Source organism: Trematomus bernacchii, unplaced genomic scaffold (genome assembly GCF_902827165.1).
Source record: "Trematomus bernacchii unplaced genomic scaffold, fTreBer1.1, whole genome shotgun sequence".
In the NCBI taxonomy this organism is placed as follows: Eukaryota; Metazoa; Chordata; class Actinopteri; order Perciformes; family Nototheniidae; genus Trematomus; species Trematomus bernacchii.
This window is the reverse complement of record NW_022987973.1, coordinates 2,873,187-2,898,567: the sequence shown is the minus strand read 5'-3', so window position 1 is coordinate 2,898,567 and position 25,381 is coordinate 2,873,187. Positions and strand designations below refer to the sequence as shown.

At 40.2% G+C, this 25,381-nt stretch overlaps 1 protein-coding gene across 2 annotated transcripts; it reads left to right on the top strand.

The window, feature by feature from the left end:
• Positions 1-7,720: 7,720 nt before the first annotated feature.
• On the top strand, positions 7,721-25,084 carry LOC117471518 (AN1-type zinc finger protein 3-like). Of its 2 annotated transcripts, none has more exons than XM_034116601.1 (6): positions 7,721-8,083; positions 14,337-14,377; positions 14,808-14,993; positions 16,236-16,301; positions 20,210-20,416; positions 23,017-25,084. In XM_034116601.1, exons 1-6 carry the CDS (start codon positions 8,001-8,003, stop codon positions 23,169-23,171), a joined length of 738 nt encoding a protein of 245 aa, XP_033972492.1. In that variant the 5' UTR covers positions 7,721-8,000; the 3' UTR covers positions 23,172-25,084. The 2 variants fall into 2 exon arrangements, with proteins under 2 accessions (XP_033972492.1, XP_033972490.1); XM_034116599.1 differs by having other exon boundaries at positions 14,808-15,005.
• Positions 25,085-25,381: the final 297 nt, after the last annotated feature.

The following is a 25,381-nucleotide window of genomic DNA, read 5'->3' as shown; positions in this document are numbered from 1 at the left end:
CTGGCTCTGATATAATCAAGTTCAATGATAGCTGGTCCTAATCAAACTTTGCATTAGTGGAGTGGGAAATTGATTGAACATTAATATGCTAAATATTCTAATGAAGGTGAATGTGCACTAGACACACACTTTCTGCACATATACATGCAGCCTTGAATGGACGCACACATGCACTTACAGTACACTCAAATCCTCTTAATGGATAGACAGCTCTGATGAGCCCTCATCTACATCTTATTATCATCACACTACTGCACTTTTCCAATCAGTTACTGCATTAGCATTTTGAAAAGAACTACGCAATCATTCAGCGACCTTTCCAAAAACTGCTTCATAATGTGTCACTGATGAACATATGCTATAAATGAAATCTGCACTGTTCTGATTGTTTTTGAATTATTAGAAATAATGCTTCAAGACCTCAGTAAAGTATTGAACCTGCAAAAGTTTGGATTTGATATTTATTGTACTATAGCTCATGGTTTATTTGTCATCCATTATATTTGACTTACCCACTGTTTTGCTCCACTGAGAATTCAGCAATATTAAACTAGACTTATTGGTTAGAAAAACCTATAATTTCAGAGTCAAACTGTAAATATACTCAGCTTATTTTGGCACCTGAGGGCAGAGAACATTGAGTCACAGTGAGAAATAAAATTCCTGCTGAGCCCATACAAGTGGGGAAAAAGAACCAAGTGTCACTTCATGCAGAGGAGTCTGTTTTGTCAACATGACCTGTTTTCCTCCATTGGAGGGCACACTTGAATAAGCAGTGGCAGTGAAGTGAGCCAGAGCCGTTTCATGTACACTGTGATCCTTTTACAGGAGAGGCTCCACATCCCATCTTCCCCAGACACATTCCCCAGATTTGTAGCTCACCCCCACCTGGCACTGCTCCCAGAAATGTTCTGGCATTGCCTTTAGTGTTAAGAACATTATGAAAAAATGCTTTTCATTTGAATTATTATGTTTCAAATGACTGTTCTCTCACAAATGTCTCATTAATAACTGTGTTTGACAGCCTCTCTTGCCGCTGTGAATGCCTGTTCGTCTCCCTTTTTCTAGCTGGCCTCGTGCTCATTTTCATAAAGAGAGATTATGTCATGTTTGCTGAATAACATCACTTGTGGCATTTATGGGATAATGTCGATTGCTAACATCTAGTGTAACAGTATCAAAAGTAATGGAAACTTGTTATTTTCAGTCACAGTCATTTTTATCTGAAGTTTGCGAACAGTAGCTAAGCTGTACGCTGCTGATCCAGAACCTATTTAGGCTGAAGCACAGCACAGTGTTTTATTACCTCTAAATGTAGCATTTAATTTGTGAAGGACACAAAGGATTGTGTCCTTTAGTGTTGCAAAAGTGTCCTTTAGTGTTGCAAAAGTCACGGTGCTTTAATTTACAGTATTGTGTAGGAGAACCGTCCAAAAAGGCCACATATTTATTTTATCCATGTATGATTCATTAATGTATCAACTTGGCCCTCTGAGCTGCCCTGTCTCTTTCTTTTCTCTTGTACGTTTACGGGGGTTTTACAGTAAACATAAATTCATTAGCGAATTAATCACAACAGAAACCGGAATTTCAGATCGACGTTTTTTGTCCATGCTTGCTGTGCATCCGTTTAATTTCTTTTTTAGTAAGCATTACGTCTCTCTTTCTCCCCATCACACCCTGTCTCTTTGCACTCTCTCACACTTCCTCTTCCTCTCTCTCCCTTTCTCCTGCCAGGATTTTCTCCGTATTCCCTTTGATCTTCCTCCTCCTCTCCTCTCCTTGCCCTGTTAAGGCTCTTCACTAACTTTAATTGAGCAACTTAGAGATCAGTGGCTGATGCTATCACAAACAGTCGCTCACAGGTGAAATCTCAGTGTGTGTGTGTGTGTGCACAACATCGAGTTATTTGCATATTTGTGTGTATACATACCAAATTTGTATGCACACATATGCACGGCTGTGATGTCAGGGATCGGGAGCGGAATTGAAATAAATATATAAAAAAGTGCTGCTTGCTAATTGTGTTGCTGCGCTCTTGCACCCGCTGTAGTTTCTGGCTGTTTAGCGGCTCTTTGATCAGAAGATAGTGAGATGGTAGGGAGGCTAGTTAGACAGGCTCCCCCGCATGATGTACGGGTGGCTCCACTACACATTCTGCTAACAGTGGGAGGCTGGAATATGTGTGTGTGTTTAAGAGTGAAAGAGAGACAGAAAGAGAGGGAAGAAAAAGAGGCAGGTAAAGACAGATGAAAGAAGACTCGGTTGGAAAGAGAGAGTAAGACAATGAGAGGGAATAGGGGGGGATTTTGTCTTGACAGAGGGAGTGCAAACAGCTTTTACTGGCTGCCTGGCAGGGTCCTCTCTGATGTGTATCCAGCCTGTGTGTACTTCTGAACATTGCTGCTTCACAGTCGAGTCTTGATTTCACAACTCCTTGTCAAAGGTGGTTTTCCTTATCTGTCAATGAGCATTTGGGCAACTCATATTTATATAAAAAAAGCATGTGTACTTATCATCATCCGCGTTGAATCTACACACAGCAAGTGCAATACATTACACCACATTGCCAAATGTTTTGCGAAAAAGCGAGAGGAATGACAAAAAGGACCGAGCTTGAATCATAATAAAAAGCAGGCAAAATCAGCTGTCTTCCACTCTAGTTTTTCTTTTCAACCGACAGGATTGATACGCCATTTAGTTTTTATGGAATATAACTAGAACCTGGCCATCAGGATGTTTCACTCTCAGATATACTGAAGAGCAAATATCCAAAGTCCAAATAGCCCTCTTATTCAAATCAATAGTGCTGTTTTCACACTTAACTGACTAATAGGTAATCCTGTTTTCTGATATACCCCCTCAGAGCAAATCTACAAGCTGTGACATGTTGCTTGTCCTCCAGTCAATAACACCCGGCCTGCCTATCTAGGCATGGCATTAAAAGATAAGACAGACTCTCATTTATGGACAAATGTGTTCACATAGATTTCCCATACAATCCATCTTTAGCTTGTTGCAGAGAGGCTGCCTCTCATCTTAGCAGCCATGAATCAACTCTCTTTATCGACACATGGAGTAATGCGAGTGCAGCTGGGTTTCGAGCATGCTCAGAGCAGGCTATGATTTGTTACTATAAATAAAGATATTATATTTGTAACACTGGGAATGGATGGAGAAGTAACACCTTGGATAGAGATTAGGCCATACTGAGTTAAATAAAATGTACTGCAAAACCACCCCACCTTTTCACCTTTAACATAAACAGGATTGTGTCTCGCAGATTATCAGAACTTCTGCTTCTTTGATGTGAGCCATGGGAAAATGAATTTGGGAGCTGCCCTTATGGCAGAAACTATCTTTAGAGAGTAGGCCGTCCAGGAGAAGTTGCTATATCAAAGACGTTTTTTCCCAGCAATTTCACAGAGCTGTAGTGCTGTCCCTTAGTGTGAGGAACAAAGCCTGCAAAATATCCCTATCCATGTCCCTTAGTGAATAGGAGAAGGGTCAAGAGCCTGTCAAGGGTTACCTCTCATGCTAGATCTCAAATGTAATACAGGTCTTCACATACATATTAAAGATATCACACATGACAAGTGATACAACACCCAACATGTGATTACACTATTCCTGGTTTCTTCAGTGAGCTGAATTTACTAACCCCGTGTTTGATCCAGTGTCTAATTAATTCCTTAAGTTCTTGTGTTTATAGCAGGGGAGAGGAGAGAGGGTACGGTATGTTAGGAGAGGGGATATGTCTTTGAAGTGGTGTTCTGAAAGTCTCTAGAGGACAACCAAGCCTGAGGCTGGACTCAGGCTGTGGGGAGAAGCAACAACCACTTCTCCACATGGGGCCAAAGTCTTACCATGGCAATATACACCGAATTACTGTTGTTATCTGTTTATTTGTAAGAATATACCCTCAGAAATCCAATGTCTTTAGGCGGAAAGAGGTTAATAACGAAAATATGTGATTGAGATCAAGATGCAAACAACAGCTAAGCCTTTGCATTGTTTGGCCCTGCACTGGAATATGGGCTCTTAGCGCCACTGAAAAATGAGATTCTGCAATCCTCTGTGGTACACCCCTCCCTGTGCCTAACTAGCTAATGAACTATCAGCTATCTATCTTCATTCCACCCAGGGCCCACTTGTCCTTCCCTGCAGACAGAAGCTGCTTCTTGGCAGGTCTTGCTGAGGGGATTCCAAACCTCCTGGCACTAAAGTAAAGTGTTGCATTCTTGTGAAAGTCATTTTGAGGTGAAAAACAGGATTCATTGATGCTATTTCTGTTGCCGCAGACAGCACCATCAATATTTGTGAACATGAAACAGCCCTCATTCCCAAGCTAGAAAACAGACAGCTGTAATCATCTGTGATGTCTGCTAAATACTAAATCTAAGTTTCTTCAGTCATAACAAGCTGCAGATGTTTTGTAAGTAAATGATTGTCTCACGTGTAAACCTTTTGATTGAGAATGATTTTAAGCAGCAATTTCGTGACCTATTGTATAAAACATACTCTTTTCAAAATTGATGTTTCATAATGTCCTCAGATTTCAATTTGAAAAGCCATCAATACTGTGGTCAAGTGTGTACCTTTGGGGGTTCAGTGTTAGACAAACATGCCTGCATTTGGCATTACCTGAAAAAGAGTCAATTCACATTCAAAATATTGTGTGTATTTTGTTTTTGTATTATTAGTCATTAGGCAGGTTAAAATGCATGGTTACTAAAAGCCGGATTTTTAACTTGTCAAAATAGAAGAGCATAGGTGCATTGGTGCTCTGTTGTATTTAGAGCCTTTTAGAAAGACATGTCAGTGAGCAAGCATGAACAATGCCAGGGCCATTGAAACAGCACATGCTGATGTTTAGCATGTGACATGTTTTATGTAAGCAGGCTGTTAGTATAGTACAGTTAAGGCTTAGAAGTGTTTTCAATTTATCTTGTGGAAATTGTTACCTGTGATGTTATTGCTCAATTACATTTCAAGAATGAACACTAGTTATTGGTATTCTTCCTTGTTGAATGATGATACTTGATAAATGGATGCCAAATTTCAAGGCCATTCATCCAACAGTTGTCAAGTTGTTTTTACTCTGCAGTGTAATAAATTGTTGGACAAACAGACTGAAGGACATCCCATTCGACCGGCTGAGCCAACATTGACATCCTAGTTCCAACAAGGAAGAGCCAAAGATCAATTAATAAACCAAAAACATTCCTTCTGGAAGAGACTCTGCTTTGTGTTAATGTAGGTGTATTGGCTGCATTCCATTGAGGATATTGTTTTCCTATGAAAATATTTCAATTTCATAGTGAAAAAAGCATGCATGGATCACAGTGAGTGCCGACTGGGACATTAAGTCAAAGTGACAAAAAAAGTAGTTGAAACACTCCACCATCGTTCCTGTCCCCAAAAAGACAAAAATCACCAGCCTCAATGACTACCGCCCAGTAGCACTCACCTCCATCATAATGAAGTGCTTTGAGCGGTTAGTCAAATCATTCATCACCTCCTCCCTCCCTGACTCTCTGGACCCCCTGCAGTTTGCCTACAGAGCAAACAGGTCCACAGACGACGCCATAGCCCTCACCATCCACACTGCCCTCTCACACCTGGACCAGAGGAACACATATGTGAGAATGCTGTTCATTGATTACAGTTCAGCCTTCAATACCATTGTGCCCTCCAAGCTGGTCATCAAGCTCAGAGACCTCGGGCTCAACAGCACCCTCTGTGACTGGATCCTGAACTTCCTGACGGGCAGACCCCAGGCAGTGTGGATGGGAAACATCACATCCTCCACCCTGATCCTCAACACCGGAGCTCCTCAAGGCTGCGTGCTCAGCCCTCTCCTCTACTCCCTGTTCACTCACGACTGCGTGGAAATACACAGCTCCAACACCATCGTGAAGTTTGCTGACGACACGACTGTCATCGGCCAGATCACAGACAACGACGAGACGGCGTACAGAGAGGAGGTCGAAAACCTGACATCTTGGTGCCAGGATAACAACCTCCATCTCAACGTCAGAAAAACAAAGGAGCTGATTGTGGATTACAGGAAGCAGCAGAGAGAGGGACACGCCCCCATCGCCATCAATAGGCGTGTTCACACCAAGTACTTTGCCGTATTTAGTGCCGGCACTTAGTGCTAAATACTAATACTAACGGAACTAAACGCGAAAAGTACGGTGAAAAGTACTCCGGTGTGAACGCGGCTAATGGGACTACGGTGGAGAGAATCAGCAGCTTCAGGTTCCTTGGGGTCCACATCACTGAGGACCTGACATGGACTCTTCACACCACCACCATCACCAAAAAAAGCTTGACAGCGGCTCTTCTTCCTCCGCAGGCTGAGGAGGTTCAACATGGACTCCAGGATACTCTGCAACTTGCACAGAACATCACCAGGACGGAGCTGCCATCCATGGAGGACCTATACTCCCAGCGGCTCAGGAAGAAATCCCTCCGGATTATAAAAGACCCCCATCACCCCAGCCACAAACTGTTCAGTCTGCTGCCGTCTGGCAGGCGTTACCGCAGCATCCGGACAAAAACCACCAGATTCAGAGACAGTTTCATCCCACAGGCAATAAGACTGTTAAACACCTGAACTGTTGAAACAACATCCATAACATTCATCTGCTACTTAGTAATTATCTATCTATTTATCTAATATATTATTCCAATAGCTTGCATATAGATTCTTATTTCACTATTTCACTTTTTTTAAACTATTTTTCTTTTTGTATTTACTTTTTAATATTTACTTGCACTATATTTTTCTATTTTTCTGTATTATTGTGTTGCACTGTTGGAGAAGCCTGTGACCTAAGATTTTCATCGACATAACTACTCTGTAGCTATGTTCGTATGACAAATAAAGAACCTTGAACCTTGAACCTTGCAAACTTCCACAAGATAGGACCACATAGACACACAAATTACTAGGAAGAGTTTAAAAATACTATGTAGTAGTTTGCATCTCAATAAATTACTAAAAATTAGAGATGTTAACCACCACAGAGATGCAAAATGACTTAAAAGAGACACACAAACCAGTTAGAGCCACACAATGAATACAAAGAGATACAACACACCATGCAGCAGCATGTTGTGTCTCTAGACTGGTCAGGTGTGTTGTGCAAGTTTTCAGTGTTATCATTTACTTACTGTAAATCGTTTAATAGAAATGCTCCATATTAAACTTTGTTATGCATGTCACATGTGCATTGTGACATGTCAGAATTACGATACAAAAATGTTCACTATAAATCCGCTTCAAGCTAGCAGCAAAAAATGTTATTTAAAGCACCGGTCATCAGTAATGACAAAGCTGGAATGTTATTACTACTAAATGATGGTTCCAGTTTAACAATAGCATATATGAGAAAGTGTTATCCATTAAGAAGTAGGCTACAAATAGAAATGTGATCTTATGCTTCTTTAAATGTATGCCTGCTTACAGTACTGAATGCTGTACCACGGAGTTGTGGGCTTTCTAGTTGTAGGAAGATAGTTGTGTACGGATCATACCAAGTTAGCTAAAGTAATTATCATGATTACACCTTTACGGAATCTAAGATACACTTAACCCTGTATAATATCTAAAATCATTTAAACTGTATTATTTTGTTAATCTCTGTCCCGTTATTTATCTTTTAACTGTGCAGTTACCGACACAGCCCCCCTCTCCGGCAGTGGTTCCCTCCTCACTCCAGCTGATCGGCCCAGGATTCCCCGGTGGCTCTGCCTGTCGTTGGCTTCGGCGACTCCAATGTTTCACCGTCGATTTAAACTGTTATAATCTAACGGAGGCAGTGGCCGCTCGTGTCGGCAAATCGTTCCCCGTCTAGTGAACATATCTGAAGGACAATCTGGCCGGGGTATTGCCTCTGTACGTGTCAAAGACAGGGGGATCTGAACGCAAAGGCCCTCACTCCATCCTCGGATTCACCTGCTACGCGGAGAGCCTCACGCGGAAGACTGATATGGGGGACACGGGGCGCGAGGGCAGCAAGCCTCCGAGTAACGTTAACGTGATTCCCCCGCGATGCCACTGTGGTTTCTGGGGGTAAGCACATATACACATCAAATGTCTTTCTAGCAAATGCTTTTTTTCGTCTGTCAACTGCTAGCAGAGTCGCTAGCCACTAGCATTAGCAGCTCAAACAGGGATGAGCTGCTTTTCTTGTTAGTACCCCCTCCCCATTGTTTTGTAGCATTAACTGCTAGCTGCTAACACCAGCTGCCTCGGTAACCTTCCCCTAAAGAGGTACAAAGCAGGCTAGGTGTGGAATAAGCTCCTCAGGTAATATGCCATGTGTGACAAAGCTAATAAACTGTTTAATAAACTGATATTAAGGTAATACATGAAGCAGACAGCACAGAAGACAGCTCAGTTAATCCATAAACTGGACCTGGGTGGATACCAGGCAGTGGTGGATAGCAACAAAGTACATTCACTTAAGTACTGTACATAGTACAATTTGGACGTACTTGTACTTTACCTGAGTATTCTCCGTTTATGCTACTCTCTATCTCTACTCCACTTTAGAAGCCAATATTGTACTTTTTACTCCAGTACATTACTTGACAGCTAAATTACTAGTTACTATTTAGATTATAAGCTAATATAGAAATGTAAATCAATTATGAAATACACTTTGACAAATATTTATAGGTTAAAATATCCTGTAACAGTAGGCCTATACAGTTATTCAAATTAGCTCTACATTATCTAGCTATGATATAATAGTAACTCAGTAACTCAAAATATATATATTATAATAATGATATATATGTATATATGTACAGAGTCACGTTTATTGCACATGGCGGATGATTAAGGGGTATGAGTTCAGGAGTTCAGTGCAATGATGGCTCTTGGGAAAATATATTACGTATAAGGAGTACTTTCCCTTTTGGTATTTAAAGTATATTTGGATGAATGTACTCTATTGGCTCATCTTTTCTTTATTAAACATCATTCACATTTACAAAAGACCATTTTATTTCCCCTAATATTTGCAACCGTTTTGAGCAAATCTGCTATGTTGTAGACAGAAGGTAACATGTGTGATATTGACACTGATAATACAATTTTCTCTCACTACCGTTCTTAATATAATATCAGTCTTATTTGTCCTTTTGATTTATTTGTACCCAGCATTTACCGCATCACGTGCAGAATAAATGCTCATGCAGTTGTTGTTAGTGTTGTTTGAATTAAGTTGTTAGTTAATGATGTGTCACTCACATTGTAGACTATGCGTCAGATTATTTGTTAAAATGAAAATGTTAACCTCATTTATCAGAGCTGCTATCAGTTATAGTGTTGCCTGAAAGTCAAGCCTGATCCTAAAATGCACCTCCCTCATTGATGATAAGAAACAGGTCCACTTCTGTATTGGCATTGGAGGTGCTTTCCACTGAGTATGTGTTCATTTTCTCTAGACTAGAGCAACCAAAAACAAAACCTTGACCGATAAATTGACTTAAATGTGCTGATCTGGAGAAAAACATTTATGTGCAGCCATTGTTTTATATATTCATTATTTTAAATTTAGGCAAAAGTATATTGATTGTACTTTCCTAAATGTAAAACACTTTTTTTCTTGATCTCTAAATATCTGGGTTTTGGACTGAAGATAAGATATTTTCATAAGAAGATAACTTCCACTTTTTCTCAATCTATTAATGTTCAAAAGACCAGGAAATTAATAAATTAAATACATAATCTGCAGACTTACTGATAATGTCAATTGTTTTTAGTTACCACCTTGCTTCAGAGTATATGAGGGCCAAACTGCTCCTTCTGTACTTATGCTGCAGTCATACATCAACACATTAAGTTAAACATTTAAACGTTTATGATCAACACTGACCCTGGAAACCTGGGCGAAGTTTGAAGAGTAAAAGATTCAGTTCAAGTTGTGTCTCTTAACGACAAGAATTGTCAAACAGTGTACCAGGCTAATGTTTAATATATCCACACAATGTTGCACTTGTGGGAACACGTCAACGATCCTCTCAAAGTGAAACATTTACCAGTAATTAATGAGCACCTGAACACATTCCTTATACGTATTGTGACAGTTTGTCTTACTTTTGTAGGTCTATTGATTTCCTTTTGGGGTGCCAGTCAGGTGTCTCCTGACATTTAAGATTTTCATAGTCACAGTTTTGATTGTCACTGTTTAGTAAGTCGGTACTGCACAAAGGTGTATACAACTCACTGCAAACACCCAACATTGAATGACATTAGATAAATAATGTTGTTTACATTTCTGGTTGTTACAGTATGTGTGGTCACATGATATTTTCTGATTTGATTAATTGACAGGCTGTCTCATAACAAATCACAATGGAATGTGGAATTTAGGGGTGCCTGCCAAATTTGGGCAAAATAAAGTTAGATTTCTCACACTTCTGCAGGCATAGGCCTTTGAAATGGGGCAGCCCTGTTATGGGTTTGATGGATTTTGTTTAGAAATCCATTTCCTAAGTTAGATGTTTTCCTTCTCAGGCTTTGTGGTTAAAAAAAGTGTTTGTGTGTCCTTGGATCACCCATAGGACTGGAGGACTATTACGTTATGTCATTGGATTTAGGACGGGAAAAAATGGGAATTGGCTGGAATCACCTGTGAGTTGCTTTGCAAGCTCAAGACTTGTCAGCATGATGTATGACTACATTTGAAGAACAACTTCCTTCAGGTTGTTTTATAGCATCAGGCACACTTTTTGACTTTTTAACTTCCACATGTTTTTTTCCGCCTCAAACTTGTTTGAAGAGGCACATTCAAGTACACCATGTGTGTCTGTGATTGGTGCTCTGTAGCTAATAGACAATATCATTTGACATTTAGCAAGAGATTAATGCTTGTTCTACCTTTTGTTATTTCTCCCTTAGCACAGAAGGCTTGAATGTCTCAAAGTGATCTTTAAAAGAGGAAGCAAAAAAGATAGGGGAAGGACATGTTTATGTATCCCTTTGTTAAATATGGAATCAGCAACTTTCTTTTAATGATGATCTTACTGCAGAGTGCTTTTGCAAAATGTGGGTTATAGCACATTTGGAAGACCTGTAGATTGTGGCTTTTAAAATGAACCAAAAAGCAAGTTCATTAAATGCCTTTTTTAGATGTCTTATTTGATGGATGTGAAGATGATTCTTTTTGGCAGATAGGATGATGTGTATCAGAGGGAAGCCTAGTTCTTTAAGATCTGCTTGTGCTAGTTTTCAGTGTTATCAGTGTTATGTTCCTTTTCCCTGCAGGTGTAGACTGTCTGGGTCTCTGTTAGTTTTGTGTATGTGTCTGTGTAGCTTGCCTACAACTTGTCCCACAAAGTAAATTACACATGGGGCTGTAATCTCCTCCATGAACCAATACAACAACAAACATCCCCCATGGCTAAATACACAGTTTCTGTTTGTTGCTACTGTTAGATTTTGGCCAATACGGGGGTTACAAAACCTAAGATAAAGCTAAAATAATTCAAATTCGGCATAAAGTAGTTATGTTTAATAATGTACAATATAACATTGGTGGCAATGGCCTAGAGATCTTAAAGGGTTAGTTATATCTGTATAACTTTCTAGCAACATCTGTTCAAGCTAACAAATCCACTCGTGATATTGACAAAATATACTTTCTGTAATGTGCTGTGTCTCCTGTTTGAAATGTGCTGTGTTGGATACATGAGAAAGACGTTTGTTTCTTAAATCCATACTAATACAGGGCCAAACTATTGTAAGGATTTCACATTAGTGCAGAATATGTATGGCGCTGAACAGTAACAAAGATTTTTACTGTAAATGCAGTGGGGAATTGATGGATTAGTCAAGCAATTCCATTATCAATTAGTTTATTACTAAGCCTGACATTGTTATTCACAACAAAACTGCTTAGTATTGAATTAATTGGTTTTCATTAACAACATCTAGCTGTTTTGCATCCTTGATGGACTCACTTGTGCTGCCTTTTTTATTGAGGGACCAAAACCTGATGTGTTCATCCCTTGTAATATATAATAGAGCTGATCACTACTGTTGTTATTTTATTTCATAGATCTCAGATTTCATATCACTGTCAGCCATGTGTGTGGGCGACCAAATGACTGTGAATGCTCTCTTAATAGACTTATATCTGTACTTCTAAAGTTATTTTGTACTTTTACTGCTCATGTCAGATGAATTTAGTTGAACTTAATTCCCTCAAAACATTTAACTCCCACTCAAGCCATGCTCCTTTCTGTCACTCAACTGCATCACCAAGGCAACGGAGCCCATCTTCCTTTATGTTCCAATCAGAGATTGTCATTAGTAACAGCAGTGGGCCAACTCTGAGATTCACTGATTGTGCAAACTTCACTCAGCAGTTTCTTTCCTGCATGTATCTTTCCTCATCCTTTCTCACCCGTCTAGTTCATTAATTAACCTGTGATTTGATTACGTCTGATTTATAAGGATCGGATTGGCAACAGGATATGACTTTGTTTACTCAGTACCAACTTCCTCCCTGATCGAGTCCCATGATGAGGATTCTCTTCTACCCTTTCTTCTTGCTTTCTACTTTCTCTTTTATACTCAAGACCACACACCGGCAGAGTGACAGACAGCCCTCAGGTTGGCTGCAGCTGACCCTACATTTAGAAATGAGGACAACGGTGTGCAACGAAGCACCCAAAATAAATAGAATGTGACTGATGGCAGCGACCGTCACGCTCAATGCACAGACAGTAAGGACGAGGGCTGCAGAGGCAAAGAGAGGAGCCCTGTCAGAAGAAAGAGCCATCTGTTGTAATAGAGCTGTGCTGCTGGAATCAGCAAGGCTTCAGTGATCAGTCATCAAACAACATATTTTATACAAAATATCTCAATCCATACATTGGATCCTAAGTTAAGGAATTTGGGCATTTTTCTCCATTTCTACCTCTTACTTCCTTTAGACCAGCTAAGTAGTTTTCATATCAGCCAACACACATGCGAAAAGCCACACATTTCTGTGAGAGAACAACTGTTTGTTGCAAAACTGAACCAACTTGTCCCACCATACTGATATTTTCAGACACTACGCTACTCTACATTGTATAGGCAAGGCAAGGCAAGTTTATTTATATAGCACCTTTCAGCACACGCTAATTCAAAGTGCTTTACAAATTAAAATAAAAGACATTTAAGAATAAATACAGCAGATACACATTATAAAATGGCATTTAAAAACAGGCATAAAAACCAAAGATAATAAAATAAACACAACAGGTATAAAAAACATGAATAAAAGCCATACTGCAGTGTGGATATAAACAGCTCACTCAAACGCAGCGGCAACAAGATACGTTTTTAGTCTGGATTTAAAAGTATTAAGAGTATAGAATCATTGCCTATGATACAGAGACAACCGAATATTCTTAATATTACTGATAACTGTTGACTTATTGTAGACAGTATATTCACTACTACTAATTCCTATACTACAGTAAAACATGTAGAAACATGTGATTTTAATTCAACTCATTGTAAGGTTACAAGCGGGGGCACAAAGAGTCGAGAAAACATGGTCTCCAACGAGTCTGCGTTTTGAAAAGTTCAAACGCAAAGCTCTGGTTTATCAGGTTTGTTAGCTTCACTTACCTACCAGCAAACACTCCACAGATGTAGTGATTATAGGTTCATGGGTGTTGTTTTTGCAACCTGATAAATATACGTACACTATTTTCCTGCTATAAAATGTCGATGCTAGTCATTCTTCACTAAACACTAGTTTACTATGACTCTCACATTTAGAGAAAGCATTTGTGAGCCTGTTTGAACAAACAATGAGACTCATCTGATTGAATGTTAATATTGAAAGGTGCTTGATCTTGGTTCAAAGTGATTGCTGTATATCTAATCTGTAATAACTGTGTTCACTGCGTACAACTTAGAAAACGGTGAAATAACTGTATAGTGTTTAATATGTAAACTGAGTTTTTTTATTTGATATTCCTGTTTGGTATAAGATTTGCAGAAAAGTCATACCTAGCCTTTAAGCCAGTAGCTGCTTAGACCATGACAACCTCATACATAGCATGGCAGCTTTGGATTCAGTGAATAATTTAACACTAGCCTGGATCACACCCTTCATCTTGGATTTCCCTTCCAAGATCCCGAATGAAAAATGAAGTCTGAGCCTCGAAGTTGAAACATGTTACTCTTGCTGTGTGAAAACCCACCAGCAAAAGGCATAATGCATTTTTTTTGCATCCTGCTCTGAAGTTTTTTGGAAATCTTATACAAGCTTTGTGATTAACACATTTGTTTTCCCCTCTGCTCTTTTTCTCAGGTCAAGCAAAACTAAGAATCTCTGCTCAAAATGCTTTTCAGGTATGTACTTATTTTACTGTTTGCTTGTTTGGTCGCCTTATTCTGTGTCTAATGTGTGTGCCGTGGAGGGGGTCAACAACCTTTTCCACTGTAGATGTTCCCAAAAGACCTTGAAAAGTGTAGAAAGTCTGAGAGAGAAAGTGGAGTGTTATGTTCTAACTAATTCAATACTCTTTGAAACATTTTCATGTCGGTCTTAGCTCAAGTCACATCAGAATATTTTGTCCCGTCTTACTCAGTTTGCTATAGTTAATTCAATATTTCGAATATTGAAATGAAATTGAAAGGTGCCCCCGAGTTCCCCATATGCCACACTTCACTGATCTGCTGCACAAATAAATAAACAATCCATACCCCATATCTGATAGATGCACTCAAAAATGTTTCAGAGAGGCACACAAATGTCTTATCATTTGACTTTTTTTCACAGACATTCAGAAGAAACAGCCAGACAATGATTGTGCCCCAAAGGCCTCCTCAAGCTCCAGTAGCCAAGCAGACGTCTTCTGTAACGAACCAAACAGCAGCATTAGTCAGACACTGATGTCGATGCCGAAAGCATCAGAGGACCCGTCGCCAGAGGAGACGGGAGCGGCATCTCTACCCGCTCAGGACGGTAAGACAGCAGGTAATCTGACAGGAATAAAATGTCTCTTTTCATCTGAAATTGTTTAGGACAAGGGCATCTTGGCCTCCATTTTTATTTTAAACTATGGACTCCTGTAGAACTGTAGGTCTATGTCATGCGATCTCTCTGGTTTGTAATACTTGCTTCCACAGTTAGAAGTGTGTTTTAATGTACATTCTTTCATTTTAAAGGTCAAACCAGAGTAGTGTAGCTTCAGTCCAGGGCACCTTTCTGTGTAACTACCAGTTTCTACGAGCAGCAGCTGCAGTGCCCCTGCTCCGGCTATATTTGTCCTCATGGCACAGATAGAGAGAATGATAGGAAAGGGTATCCATTCAGAAGTGAAGGTTTTAAGAGGACACCTGCAATTGCCAGTTCATCGGTCATTGCTGTACAATGACAAGGTTATTTGTGGAGGCCGTTCCAGGACAGGACAATAAAGTGGCTACCAAATAAATGTACTAAAAAAATGTGCCCATACTAACGGGGTCCTCTGTTACAACAGGGGCTTTTTACAAAGTAGGTGATTGTTGCTGATTTTTTGCTAGAAAATGACCTTCATCATAATTAATTTTCAACCTGACAAACACATTAATTTGTGTTTACTCTTTTTTCAAGTTAAACTCTATTAAAGAATAGGTCAGCCGTCCCTCTGCTTGTTTTAATCTGATAACATTCAAACTGTGTCTGTCCTTGACAGTTATCTATCACATTCTCTGTAAAAAACGTCAACAACAAAACAAAATTGCTCACGGCATTATTAAGGATTTCACACAACCCAGTCATGTTTTTATAGAAAATATCCAGGCAACCAACAGAAGAAAAAGCATTTCTGTCCTCTGGCTGTAACAATTATAAACTGTGTCCCTTTTTTAGAGTAACCTAACAACTCAACTTAATTTGTCAATCAGTGGCGGTCAGAGGTATCATGTTTTTATACCGTTGTTTTGCTTCTATTTTTGGTGTTCGTGGTTCCATAGTTTAAATTTTCAGGACTTTTATGCAGTTTGCAATTGAATCTGTTTCTTTAGATGATTTATTGTTGAGTTATTTATTGCCTTGTTCTAAATCAATAAAGCCAGAACACATTTTATATTATTGTACATCTGTGATATGAACAAAGTCTTACAAGTAAGAAACTAATGTTCCTATGTCCTCTCTTTTCTTCTATTTTCTCTTCACATCATTTCTCCTTTTCTTTTCCCTTTTCTCCCTGTTTCTCTCTCTCAGAAGCATCGAGCACAGACACAGTCTTCAGTTCACTCTCCACTCCAACAAAACGCTCCTTTGAGTCAGGTAGGTGCGGCACAATGTCCATTATTGTGTTTTCACTGCCTGCTTGCCATGTCCACTTAAGGTATTGGACTGGGGGACCATTAGCATAAACGCCAGTGGATCGATCGGAAATAGCCAGGTTAATTGTACTTCCAGTGGAACCAGCAGAGGGAAGGATATTGGGGACGCAATAGAGTGTATCTGTGAAAATGTGTAAAGCTAATCAAGTGCTTACTAGGGTAAATGTTGGCTACAAATATATAAACTAGGGCTGTCAAGTTAACGCGTAAAATAATTAACGGCACTAATTATTTTAACGCGATTAATGCATGTGTATTTTTTGTCCTCGGCCGCCCCGTAGTTTCAGAGCGCATCGAGTTTAAAATACCATCTACAAGCTGATGCTGACAGCCCCGCTCCTGCCGCCCGCTTGTGGCAGACCACACTTCCACTCTCACCGGCAGGCCCGGACTGGCCATCGGGAGGACCGGGAGGGTGTGTGTATGTGTGGCGCGACTCGCGAGCGAGGTACACCTTACGGCCCGTCCACACAGCAGCGTTAAAAAAATCTTGGAGGTGGGCGTATCTGAAGCTTGGGAATGTTTTGCGAGCAAGGCACCAACAACCAATCACATGAATCTCCCGCCCCCGACATACGAAGCAAAAAAGCCCGAAGTAAACTGGATATAAACTCCCCAAACAGGCGAAAACCTACCACTGTCTCTGCCACCTCCCTCCATGCCTGGCTCCTCCGGTTTATATCCCGGTAGGTACTGGTCATAAAAGCACCGGGTGATTCCCTACCGCTAATTTCTCCTCCATTTTTTGGAATATGAGGAAATGACCTGCGGTATGTCTCTCCCAGCATACACGCGGTTTGATTGACTAGCGCTTGAACTGTCAGATTTGCGTACACGGGATTTGATTGGCTGACGCTTCCACCTCAGCTTCAAAAGTTGAACATTGCTCAACTTTGAATCCTGAAAATCCTGAAAATCTCCGCTCTGCTGCCCACAATGCAGTTCGGCGAAAAGTGAGGCAAAGTGACGTCACCCCATTCAAAGTGAATGGGCAGAAGCGTTCCAAGATTTTTTAACGCTGCTGTGTGGACGGGCCGTTACGTGTTGTTGTTAGCATCGATTAATCGCGATTAACTATGGACAATCATGCGATTAATCGCGATTAAATATTTTAATCGACTGACAGCCCTAATATAAACATATACATACAGTACATATATAAAATAGACTTACAATACAGATACAAATTGTAAAGGTCACACAGATGGGAGCAATGTAGCTCAATGGTTGTCACTGTCATTTCACCACAATAAGATCAATTTTCCAAACATTTAAGAAATATTTGTCTTTGTTTAAGAGAAACCAGCTCACAATGACACACTTCTGAGAGAGCTAAAACATAGAGCATGCAGAGAGCTGAACTGAAATAATAATTAAAAAAGGGTTCAATGTTCATATGTGTATTTTGTGCCTCTACTGTGACATGTTTCCATGCTGTAATGTTCAAAAATATATTTATTTTTCTTATACTGCTTGTTCTGCAGCACCTCTTTTCACCCTCTGTCTGAAACCAGAGCCCAATCTGCTCTGATTGGTTAGCTGGCCGGCTGTATTGTGATTAGAGATGTCCCGCCCCTTAGCCTATCACGTACAATGTGTTGGAGCGCTAGCCAATAGAAGCGCAAGTATTACTTAGTCATGTCACTATGTCGCGGAAGTAAACGAAGGAGTTCAATCGAGGTGTTTCAAGCAGGGGGGGGAGTGTGTGGGAGAGAAACTCCCTCAGGAGGGAACTGTGGGATTTGAGCCTCTGCAGACCATTTACATGCCCTATATTACATATTACAAGAAAGGGAAAAGCCCCAAAAGCATCAAAGGCCTCTTTAAACTAACCTTATACACTGCACACTTTCTTCTAGTGTACATATATTTTATTGTGCTTTGACCCTAGGGTGACACAACCTACTGCACTCACACACGTGAAAAACTGGCACATGCCTTAAGACAAGTGCAGAGTAGGCAAAGCTCAGCGATGGTGTGTGAACATGCTGATCCTTGTCTAATGCAGCCGGATCATGTGAGCACACGCATCCATGTGCCTGAGACTATCTAAAGGTATTTTAGTTTAAAGCCTGCATACACCTTTGTGCAAGCTTATTACCCTATTAAATCAGTTTATAGTTCAAATATTTTACACGCACACAAAAAAAACCACTTGTTGACATTTCCCCTGGTGTAAATTGGCCACGGAGATTTAGTAGGATAACAGGAGGCAGTGCACAACACGCACTTGCACATGTACCGACACACATGCTCTCACACATACAGGGATCGATGGGGGGGCTGGGGGGGGATCTGGCTGCTCAGCTTGGCCTAGTTCTCAGAGATTTATTGAGCGCTGATCAGCATTCGGCCGGGCCAGAGAAAAAGTCTACAGGATTGATGAGAAACGCTGAGTTTAAATTCCAGCCGACCAGTGGAACCTCGCCACACGCTCTCACTGTCTCAGGTGCTAGGTGGAATGTAATTTAATGCAGGGTAATCATTCATCTCCAAAGCACCTTTTTATTTAACATAAAGATTTGTTTTTGTCCCAACGTGCCAACATCTGTTCTCTCCTAGTTTATATTAAATTGAAGTTTTTGGAGCCTATTTATGAAGGTCGTCAGTGTCTCTCTCTTTAAATTCTGGTTAAAAGCTGCTGTCCCGGACACACAGGAGATTAATGCTTTTTAAGATAATTATATGGGTAAGGGGTCTAATAAGAGGTTAAAAAGCTTTGGCTGTAACTATATTGCTAGATTCATTATTTAAAACATTCTCTTGGAGGTCGACTAACCTTCACATGCTTTTATATCTTTCCACAACAGAATACAGATTTCTTCATAGCTATCCATTTGTCTAAATCTGTTTCGATTAACACTGCCACATGGTAATGCTGGGGTGACATCAATTGGTCAATTTCTAACACATTACTTACAGCGTATATTCTGCCAGAGATAGATATTTTCTGTTGCCATTATTACACAAATCTTCAGTAGACCATCTTTTCTCTATCAGTAGGGATGCTCCGATCGATCGGCCGCCGATCGATATCGGCCGATACTCACTCTCTGCCGATCGATTGGAGCTCTCTAAAAATGCCGATCGCGAGAGCCGATCGCATAACGTAAAATTATGACGTAAAATACATGACACTTTTCTCTGTGCACGGCAAAACAAGCTCGCCAAAATGGCTTCACCAGTCTGGCAGTATTTTAAGTGTCCGAAAATTACAATAAAATAGCGGTATGCAACGTGTGTGAAGCAGAAATCCTGCAGCTCCACCCGCTGTGACGGACCGGTGAGCGGAGCAGAACACACATTAAGAGTTAGACCTAACACACTTAGCTATTTTCTCTACCTCTGGAACAAGCTAAACTAGTTATAAATATATTTATTCTTCACTGTCGGGTCACTCATTACTGGATCAGTGAGCTGCATGAGACGGATAGGGACAGGCTGTCAGGAGAGAGAGAGGGGGAGAGAGGAAAAGAGAGGCTTCCGCTAATTTCTCCCGTGTTATTATCCAAAGTTAATGTAAACTTGAATAATGTACTTCATTTGAATGTAATAATTATGTTGGTTGTTGTTTGTAGAAGCGCCAGTGAATGAGCCCCATTAACTGAGTTTTAAACATCACTTTAAATGGAAGATCCCCATAGGCCCCGCCCACTCGATCGGATCGGCGATCAGGCCCCAAAATTGCCGATCGGAGCATCCCTATCTATCAGTAGTGAATATGTTGTGTGACAGACTTTTGCATTGTAGACACATTTCAGCCCAATCTTAATCCAAAACATAATTTAAGAGTTGCAGTTATGGAGCTCCACGTGCAGCTAACAGCCATGTTTTCTCTTTTTCTCTTAGCCTCAGAGTCAGAAAGCGATGTTTCACCCGAGAAGCGAGCAAGAGTGGGGGACGTGCCAGAGGGTGAGGAGTCTTCATCGTCATCTATGTCTGCATCATCATCAACCTCGTCTCGCAGTGGCTCCAAACAGCGGAGCCGCAAACGTTGCCATCGCTGCCAAACCAAACTGGAGCTGGTTCAGCAAGAGCTGGGTTCCTGTCGCTGTGGTACGATGATACAACTCTACACGTATAACACATCATTTAAAACGCGTATATTAACTCATGATCTGATATATACACTTGCATACACAGGCCCACTCACACACAAGAGCATTTGGTAGCTATTATTGTTTTTTATTTTGTTTCAAATACATGAAAGATGTTAGTTAATTTGGTTATAGGTTTGTTCATTTTACATCCAGTGCAATGAAATGCATCTCCTACCTGAGCATGTGTTTGTCTGTTGATGGAAACATCGATGACCAGAGTGCCTTTGCCAGCCTTAGGGGAGCATTACAGAAAGCCTGAATGTTCCAAATAGCACATAAAACATAAGCCAATTACCACGAAAACTAATGCAGTTGAAAGCAATACTTGGCTTGCTAATCAACTTGTTTGCATACAAATCAAAGTACTTAAAAAGTCACAACTCTTCACTTCTTAAAGACCATCTGCTTAAACCCACGCAATCATTTCTAAATTGGAAATGGACTTTCCTTTTTTTCCACCAGGCGCTGCCTAATTCATGGGCCATCCATCCTTAATAGCCCAATACGGAAAAAATGAAAACATGCTTTTTACACACTGAAGGGGAAATGGTGGCAATTATAGTGATTTCTGACTATTGCGGTAATTGCAGATTACTTTGCTAATGGGTCTGGAAAATGTTTCTCAGCGTAAGCCAAGAAGGTCTGATAATGAGTTGAAAGCACGAACGATTCTCAGATAATAAATGAGAGAGAAAAAATAGAGCGGAGTATCTTATCCAATGTTGTCACAGCCGGTGACTTCTGCTGTTACACAGTGACTATAATACTCATCTGACTAGATGTAAGTATGTCAGAGAGGGCACAAAGACTTAAAAAGCTCATTAGATCATGCAGATTGCAGTTTTCCATTTCTTTCATTTTGCAATGGTCCTAAAATAAGGAAAGCCCTACAATTCACAGTAAACTGTGTTGCTTATCTGACTCCAGTATGGGATATTAAGCTGTGGTATTTTGAATGCATTGTAAATTGAGTAAGTTATCATTCAATCATTATCAAATGTAATCACACAACAACAAAAAATGCTCAATTACATAACACGTTTATTAATTCATGTCTTTCCTACAATAACTATGTTTAAAAGTTTTCTGCAGTGTGTGTGTGTGTGTGCATTTGTGTGTGTGTGTGTGCATTCTTAAGCTACTTTTATGAAATTGCTTTTCTTCATTTTCACCTTAGGTAGAATAAATATTTAACACAGCTTGGATTTTATGCAATAAAACTTTGGAAACTTGAAGCTCACTGAACACACATGAGTTTAGGTATAAATCCCATTCCAATGATCACCACATTTCCTCTTGATGTTTTACAACTCGGCTGGATTCTTGGTTCAGTTAAATAAATCATCCGAAGTGACCATGGTGTTAAATGTTTGATAAGTAGTTCTAATGGAGGTATCACAAAATCACAGTTTGTTCTTCCTTACTTTTGAAAATATTGTAGTTAAAGAGTGCTAAATATCTTATCAGTGCCTTTAAAGAAAGTTTATTTTCTGTGGGGGCAGTTACTTCTGAGACAAATGATGTAATGGAAATGAGTTTCAGGCAGCTAAAAAAAAAGTGCTTTAAGAATCATCATTATTTGTCATCAAAGCATTTTTCTGTACACTTATTGCAATAGGCAACAAATAGTTCAGATTTCGACTGTTGCCCACCCCTTACTTGGTTTATGACCGTGCCTAGCATTCATTTTTAAACCATGAAATGTTAAACAACGTTCCACTCCATTTGTGTGCACTGTAATGACATCGTTTTTTAATTGCATAGCAACCAGCTGTCATACTGGGCTTTTAATCACCGCTCATTGAGTGCCAGCAGTGTTATTATGTGTATTAATGAATGAATTTAAGACGATGTGAGCTAACGAGCTTCTGTGAGCTTAACGAGCCTCCTACAGCGGCAGAGCCTTTGTTTAGAGTGATACAGTAGAGACAGGGAGTCAATGAGAGAGATGAAGGGTACTCTGCTTTGTGGAACTGAGTCAAAAGAGGAGGCTATCAATGATATGTCTTGTCTTGTTACAGTACCTTTAATGGTTGCAAAGCAATACATATTATCAGCCCTTGGCTATTGAAAAAGACTTGCAAAATCAACCTGTATTTGCATTTACAGGGTTGTGTTTTTTTAACGTTTTGTATTAACTACAGTTTTTTCAATATGTTCAAATAAATAGCCTTCTTGTATAGATGCATGGTTTATGTACTGTCTACATATCTTACTCTCTATTCTGCATGCTGTGTCTCGTTCTTCAATTCAAAGGTTTTATTGTCATATGCACAAAGCTACAGTGTAGAAATGGCAATGACATTCTTCTGACCTGAGCTCCTCCAACAATGCAACAAAAATAATAAAATACAAAATAAAAAGTAGTGCAAAAAGTCAATAGAATATGGGATATGTACAAGAACAGAATATGAAATTAGATAATGTAAATGAAGACAAAATTAAATACGGTTTATTGCGGTAAGTAAAATTCAGTAAGTTAAAGTAAATGGACATTAAGCATATTAACACTCTCCCTCTCCTACACCCCGCCCGCCCCCCCGCCCCGCCCTGCAGGCTATGTCTTCTGTATGCTCCACCGGCTCCCGGAGCAGCACGAGTGTCTGTTCGACCACCTGGGCCGGGGGCGCCAGGAGGCGGTCCTGAAGATGGTGAAGCTCGACCGCAAGGTGGGCCGCTCCTGCCAGCGCATCGGAGAGGAGTGCTCCTGATCTGCTCCCTCGGAAGAGTCTCCGTGGTCGGACGGTGTCTTAGCACCAACAGGGATCTGATTTTAAAGTTTAGTTTTCTTCTCATTTTGTTTATCAACATTTTTGCAGGTTTTTTTGGATACAAACCTCCACACTTTTCTTTTAATTTATGCTCGCTCTTTTTAATTGCTCCTGTTACCCACACTCGTTTCTGTTCTGCTTGATCATATCCCTGCTGCTAAGATGCCTTTTGGAAAATCCAAACCCAGGAATGACAGAACAATACAGAGCAACAGGAAATATACAATTTCTTCACTTTTTTGCAACTCCTGACAACTCAAGTGTGAGCAGAGTAAGAAGGAAGAAAAGGATGATGAGAAGATAATGAAATGCTTTATACAGGTGTTTGTCCCAGAAGCCAGTTTCTATACTATATAACTATACTCTTTACCTCAAAAAATGAAAACAAAACAACAAAGAATGAAAAGAAGGCGGGAAAAAGGATTGTTACCATTTGTGTACACTTCTGCTATGGCGCTGTGCTCTTTACCTCAAAATCAGACAGAGCTGCTTTGTACTCCAAGCATGGACTTTGTGAAGCAAACCGAGCAAGCCAGACTCGGTTTAAGTCAGTGTCTTACCCCCTGGCCGTCCACTACCCATAATCCTTTAGAAAGACCTGTTAATCATCCACCTCAGGTTATCAGGATATTAAACCCTCCCCTCACTGACTTGCATCCCTCTCTCTTCCCCTACAGACACCTTTTTACTCCTTTTGTTTGGTTTAAGATTACTCTGGAAACGTTTCTTCTCTGTGGACGATGAAACCGCGTCGGTAACTCCAATATTCAGGACTTGCATTATGAGATGGACTCAAACACATTATGGTGGTGGGAGTGAGCTGGTTGTCCTGAGATCGCACACAGATCTGTGTTCAATGCTCGGATGTGATTTATCGAGGCTTAATTTGTCGCAGATTTCCTCTGTCTTCCTCTTTTTGTCTCAGTCTTTCTCTCTTTCCTCCCTCTTACATAAGGACATGTCTTCTGTTTTCAGCAACATGAGGTTTACACGTGCTGGTGTGTACAAACAAACAGGAAGACCACATTTACAGGGCATGTCTTATATTAAAGTGATTCGTGACTGGACCTGAAATGTCTGCATTGTACACTTCCACACATCTTAGAGTTTTCCAAATACACACACACTCGCACACCTTTTATGTTTTTTGTTCTCAGCGGTTCACATTGAGGGCAAGATCACACATTGCTGTACACTTTGAGTTTGGGCTGAAGCTGAGCTGGCAGAGCGTCACTCAGAGGTTCCTGTTTTAAGATGGGTGATGGTTATGTAGTTCAGGTTTCTAATATTGTCTTCAATTATCCACATTTTGAAGGGGATTTGATACAAGACTGTTCTTGGGTTTTCAGTACTTCAATGCCCCATGTTTTCATTTCCAGCCAGCATGATGAGCTCACATGCGTTCTCCTTCTCCTGCCTTTCACTTTCCTTTCTCATCTCGCCCCTTATTGATTGCTCTATTTCTCCTTATTTCAGCCGCTCTGTCTCCCCTCCTCCCTCTCTCTTGCTATAGAGAGGGAGGAGGAGGATAGGGCGAGCAGAGTACTGAAAGTTCAAATCAGCAAATAATTACTTTCCAAATGTTTTCCTGGTGGACTATGGAAGGGATGAAGAGAAAATGCATAATGAATGAATTTTCTGTATCTTTAAAGAAAACCTTATTTAACTCCTTTTTGCTTTTCACTTTTAAGTGTAGAGCTGCTTTCTTTTTTTTGGTTGTAATGTGGTTATAAAATGGGAAGATGAACGTGGAAGAATTCTATATTTTTGTTTCCATTGCTTTACTTAATGCTTACCCTTTCCAACAGTTTCTTTTACTGAGAAAGAATAAACTGGATTAGACAAAGTGTGAACACCTGTAGTGTGCTTATTGACGTGATGGATGAAAAGTTGACGGATTGTTTGCAGAGATGTTTTATTTATATATTTCCACTGTGTTAGATTTTGCAGAAATCAGAATCAGATGATACACTTTTAGTTTAAAGGGGACCTATCATGCAAAATGCACTTTTGTACGTCTTTTATACATGAATATGTGTCCCCGGTGTTCCAGGGAACTCACCAAGTGTCAGAAAACACAACCCTCTCTATTTTCCTCCATACCCAAATCTCTAAAAAAGGGGCTGCAATGGATCTGATAAAAACTGATC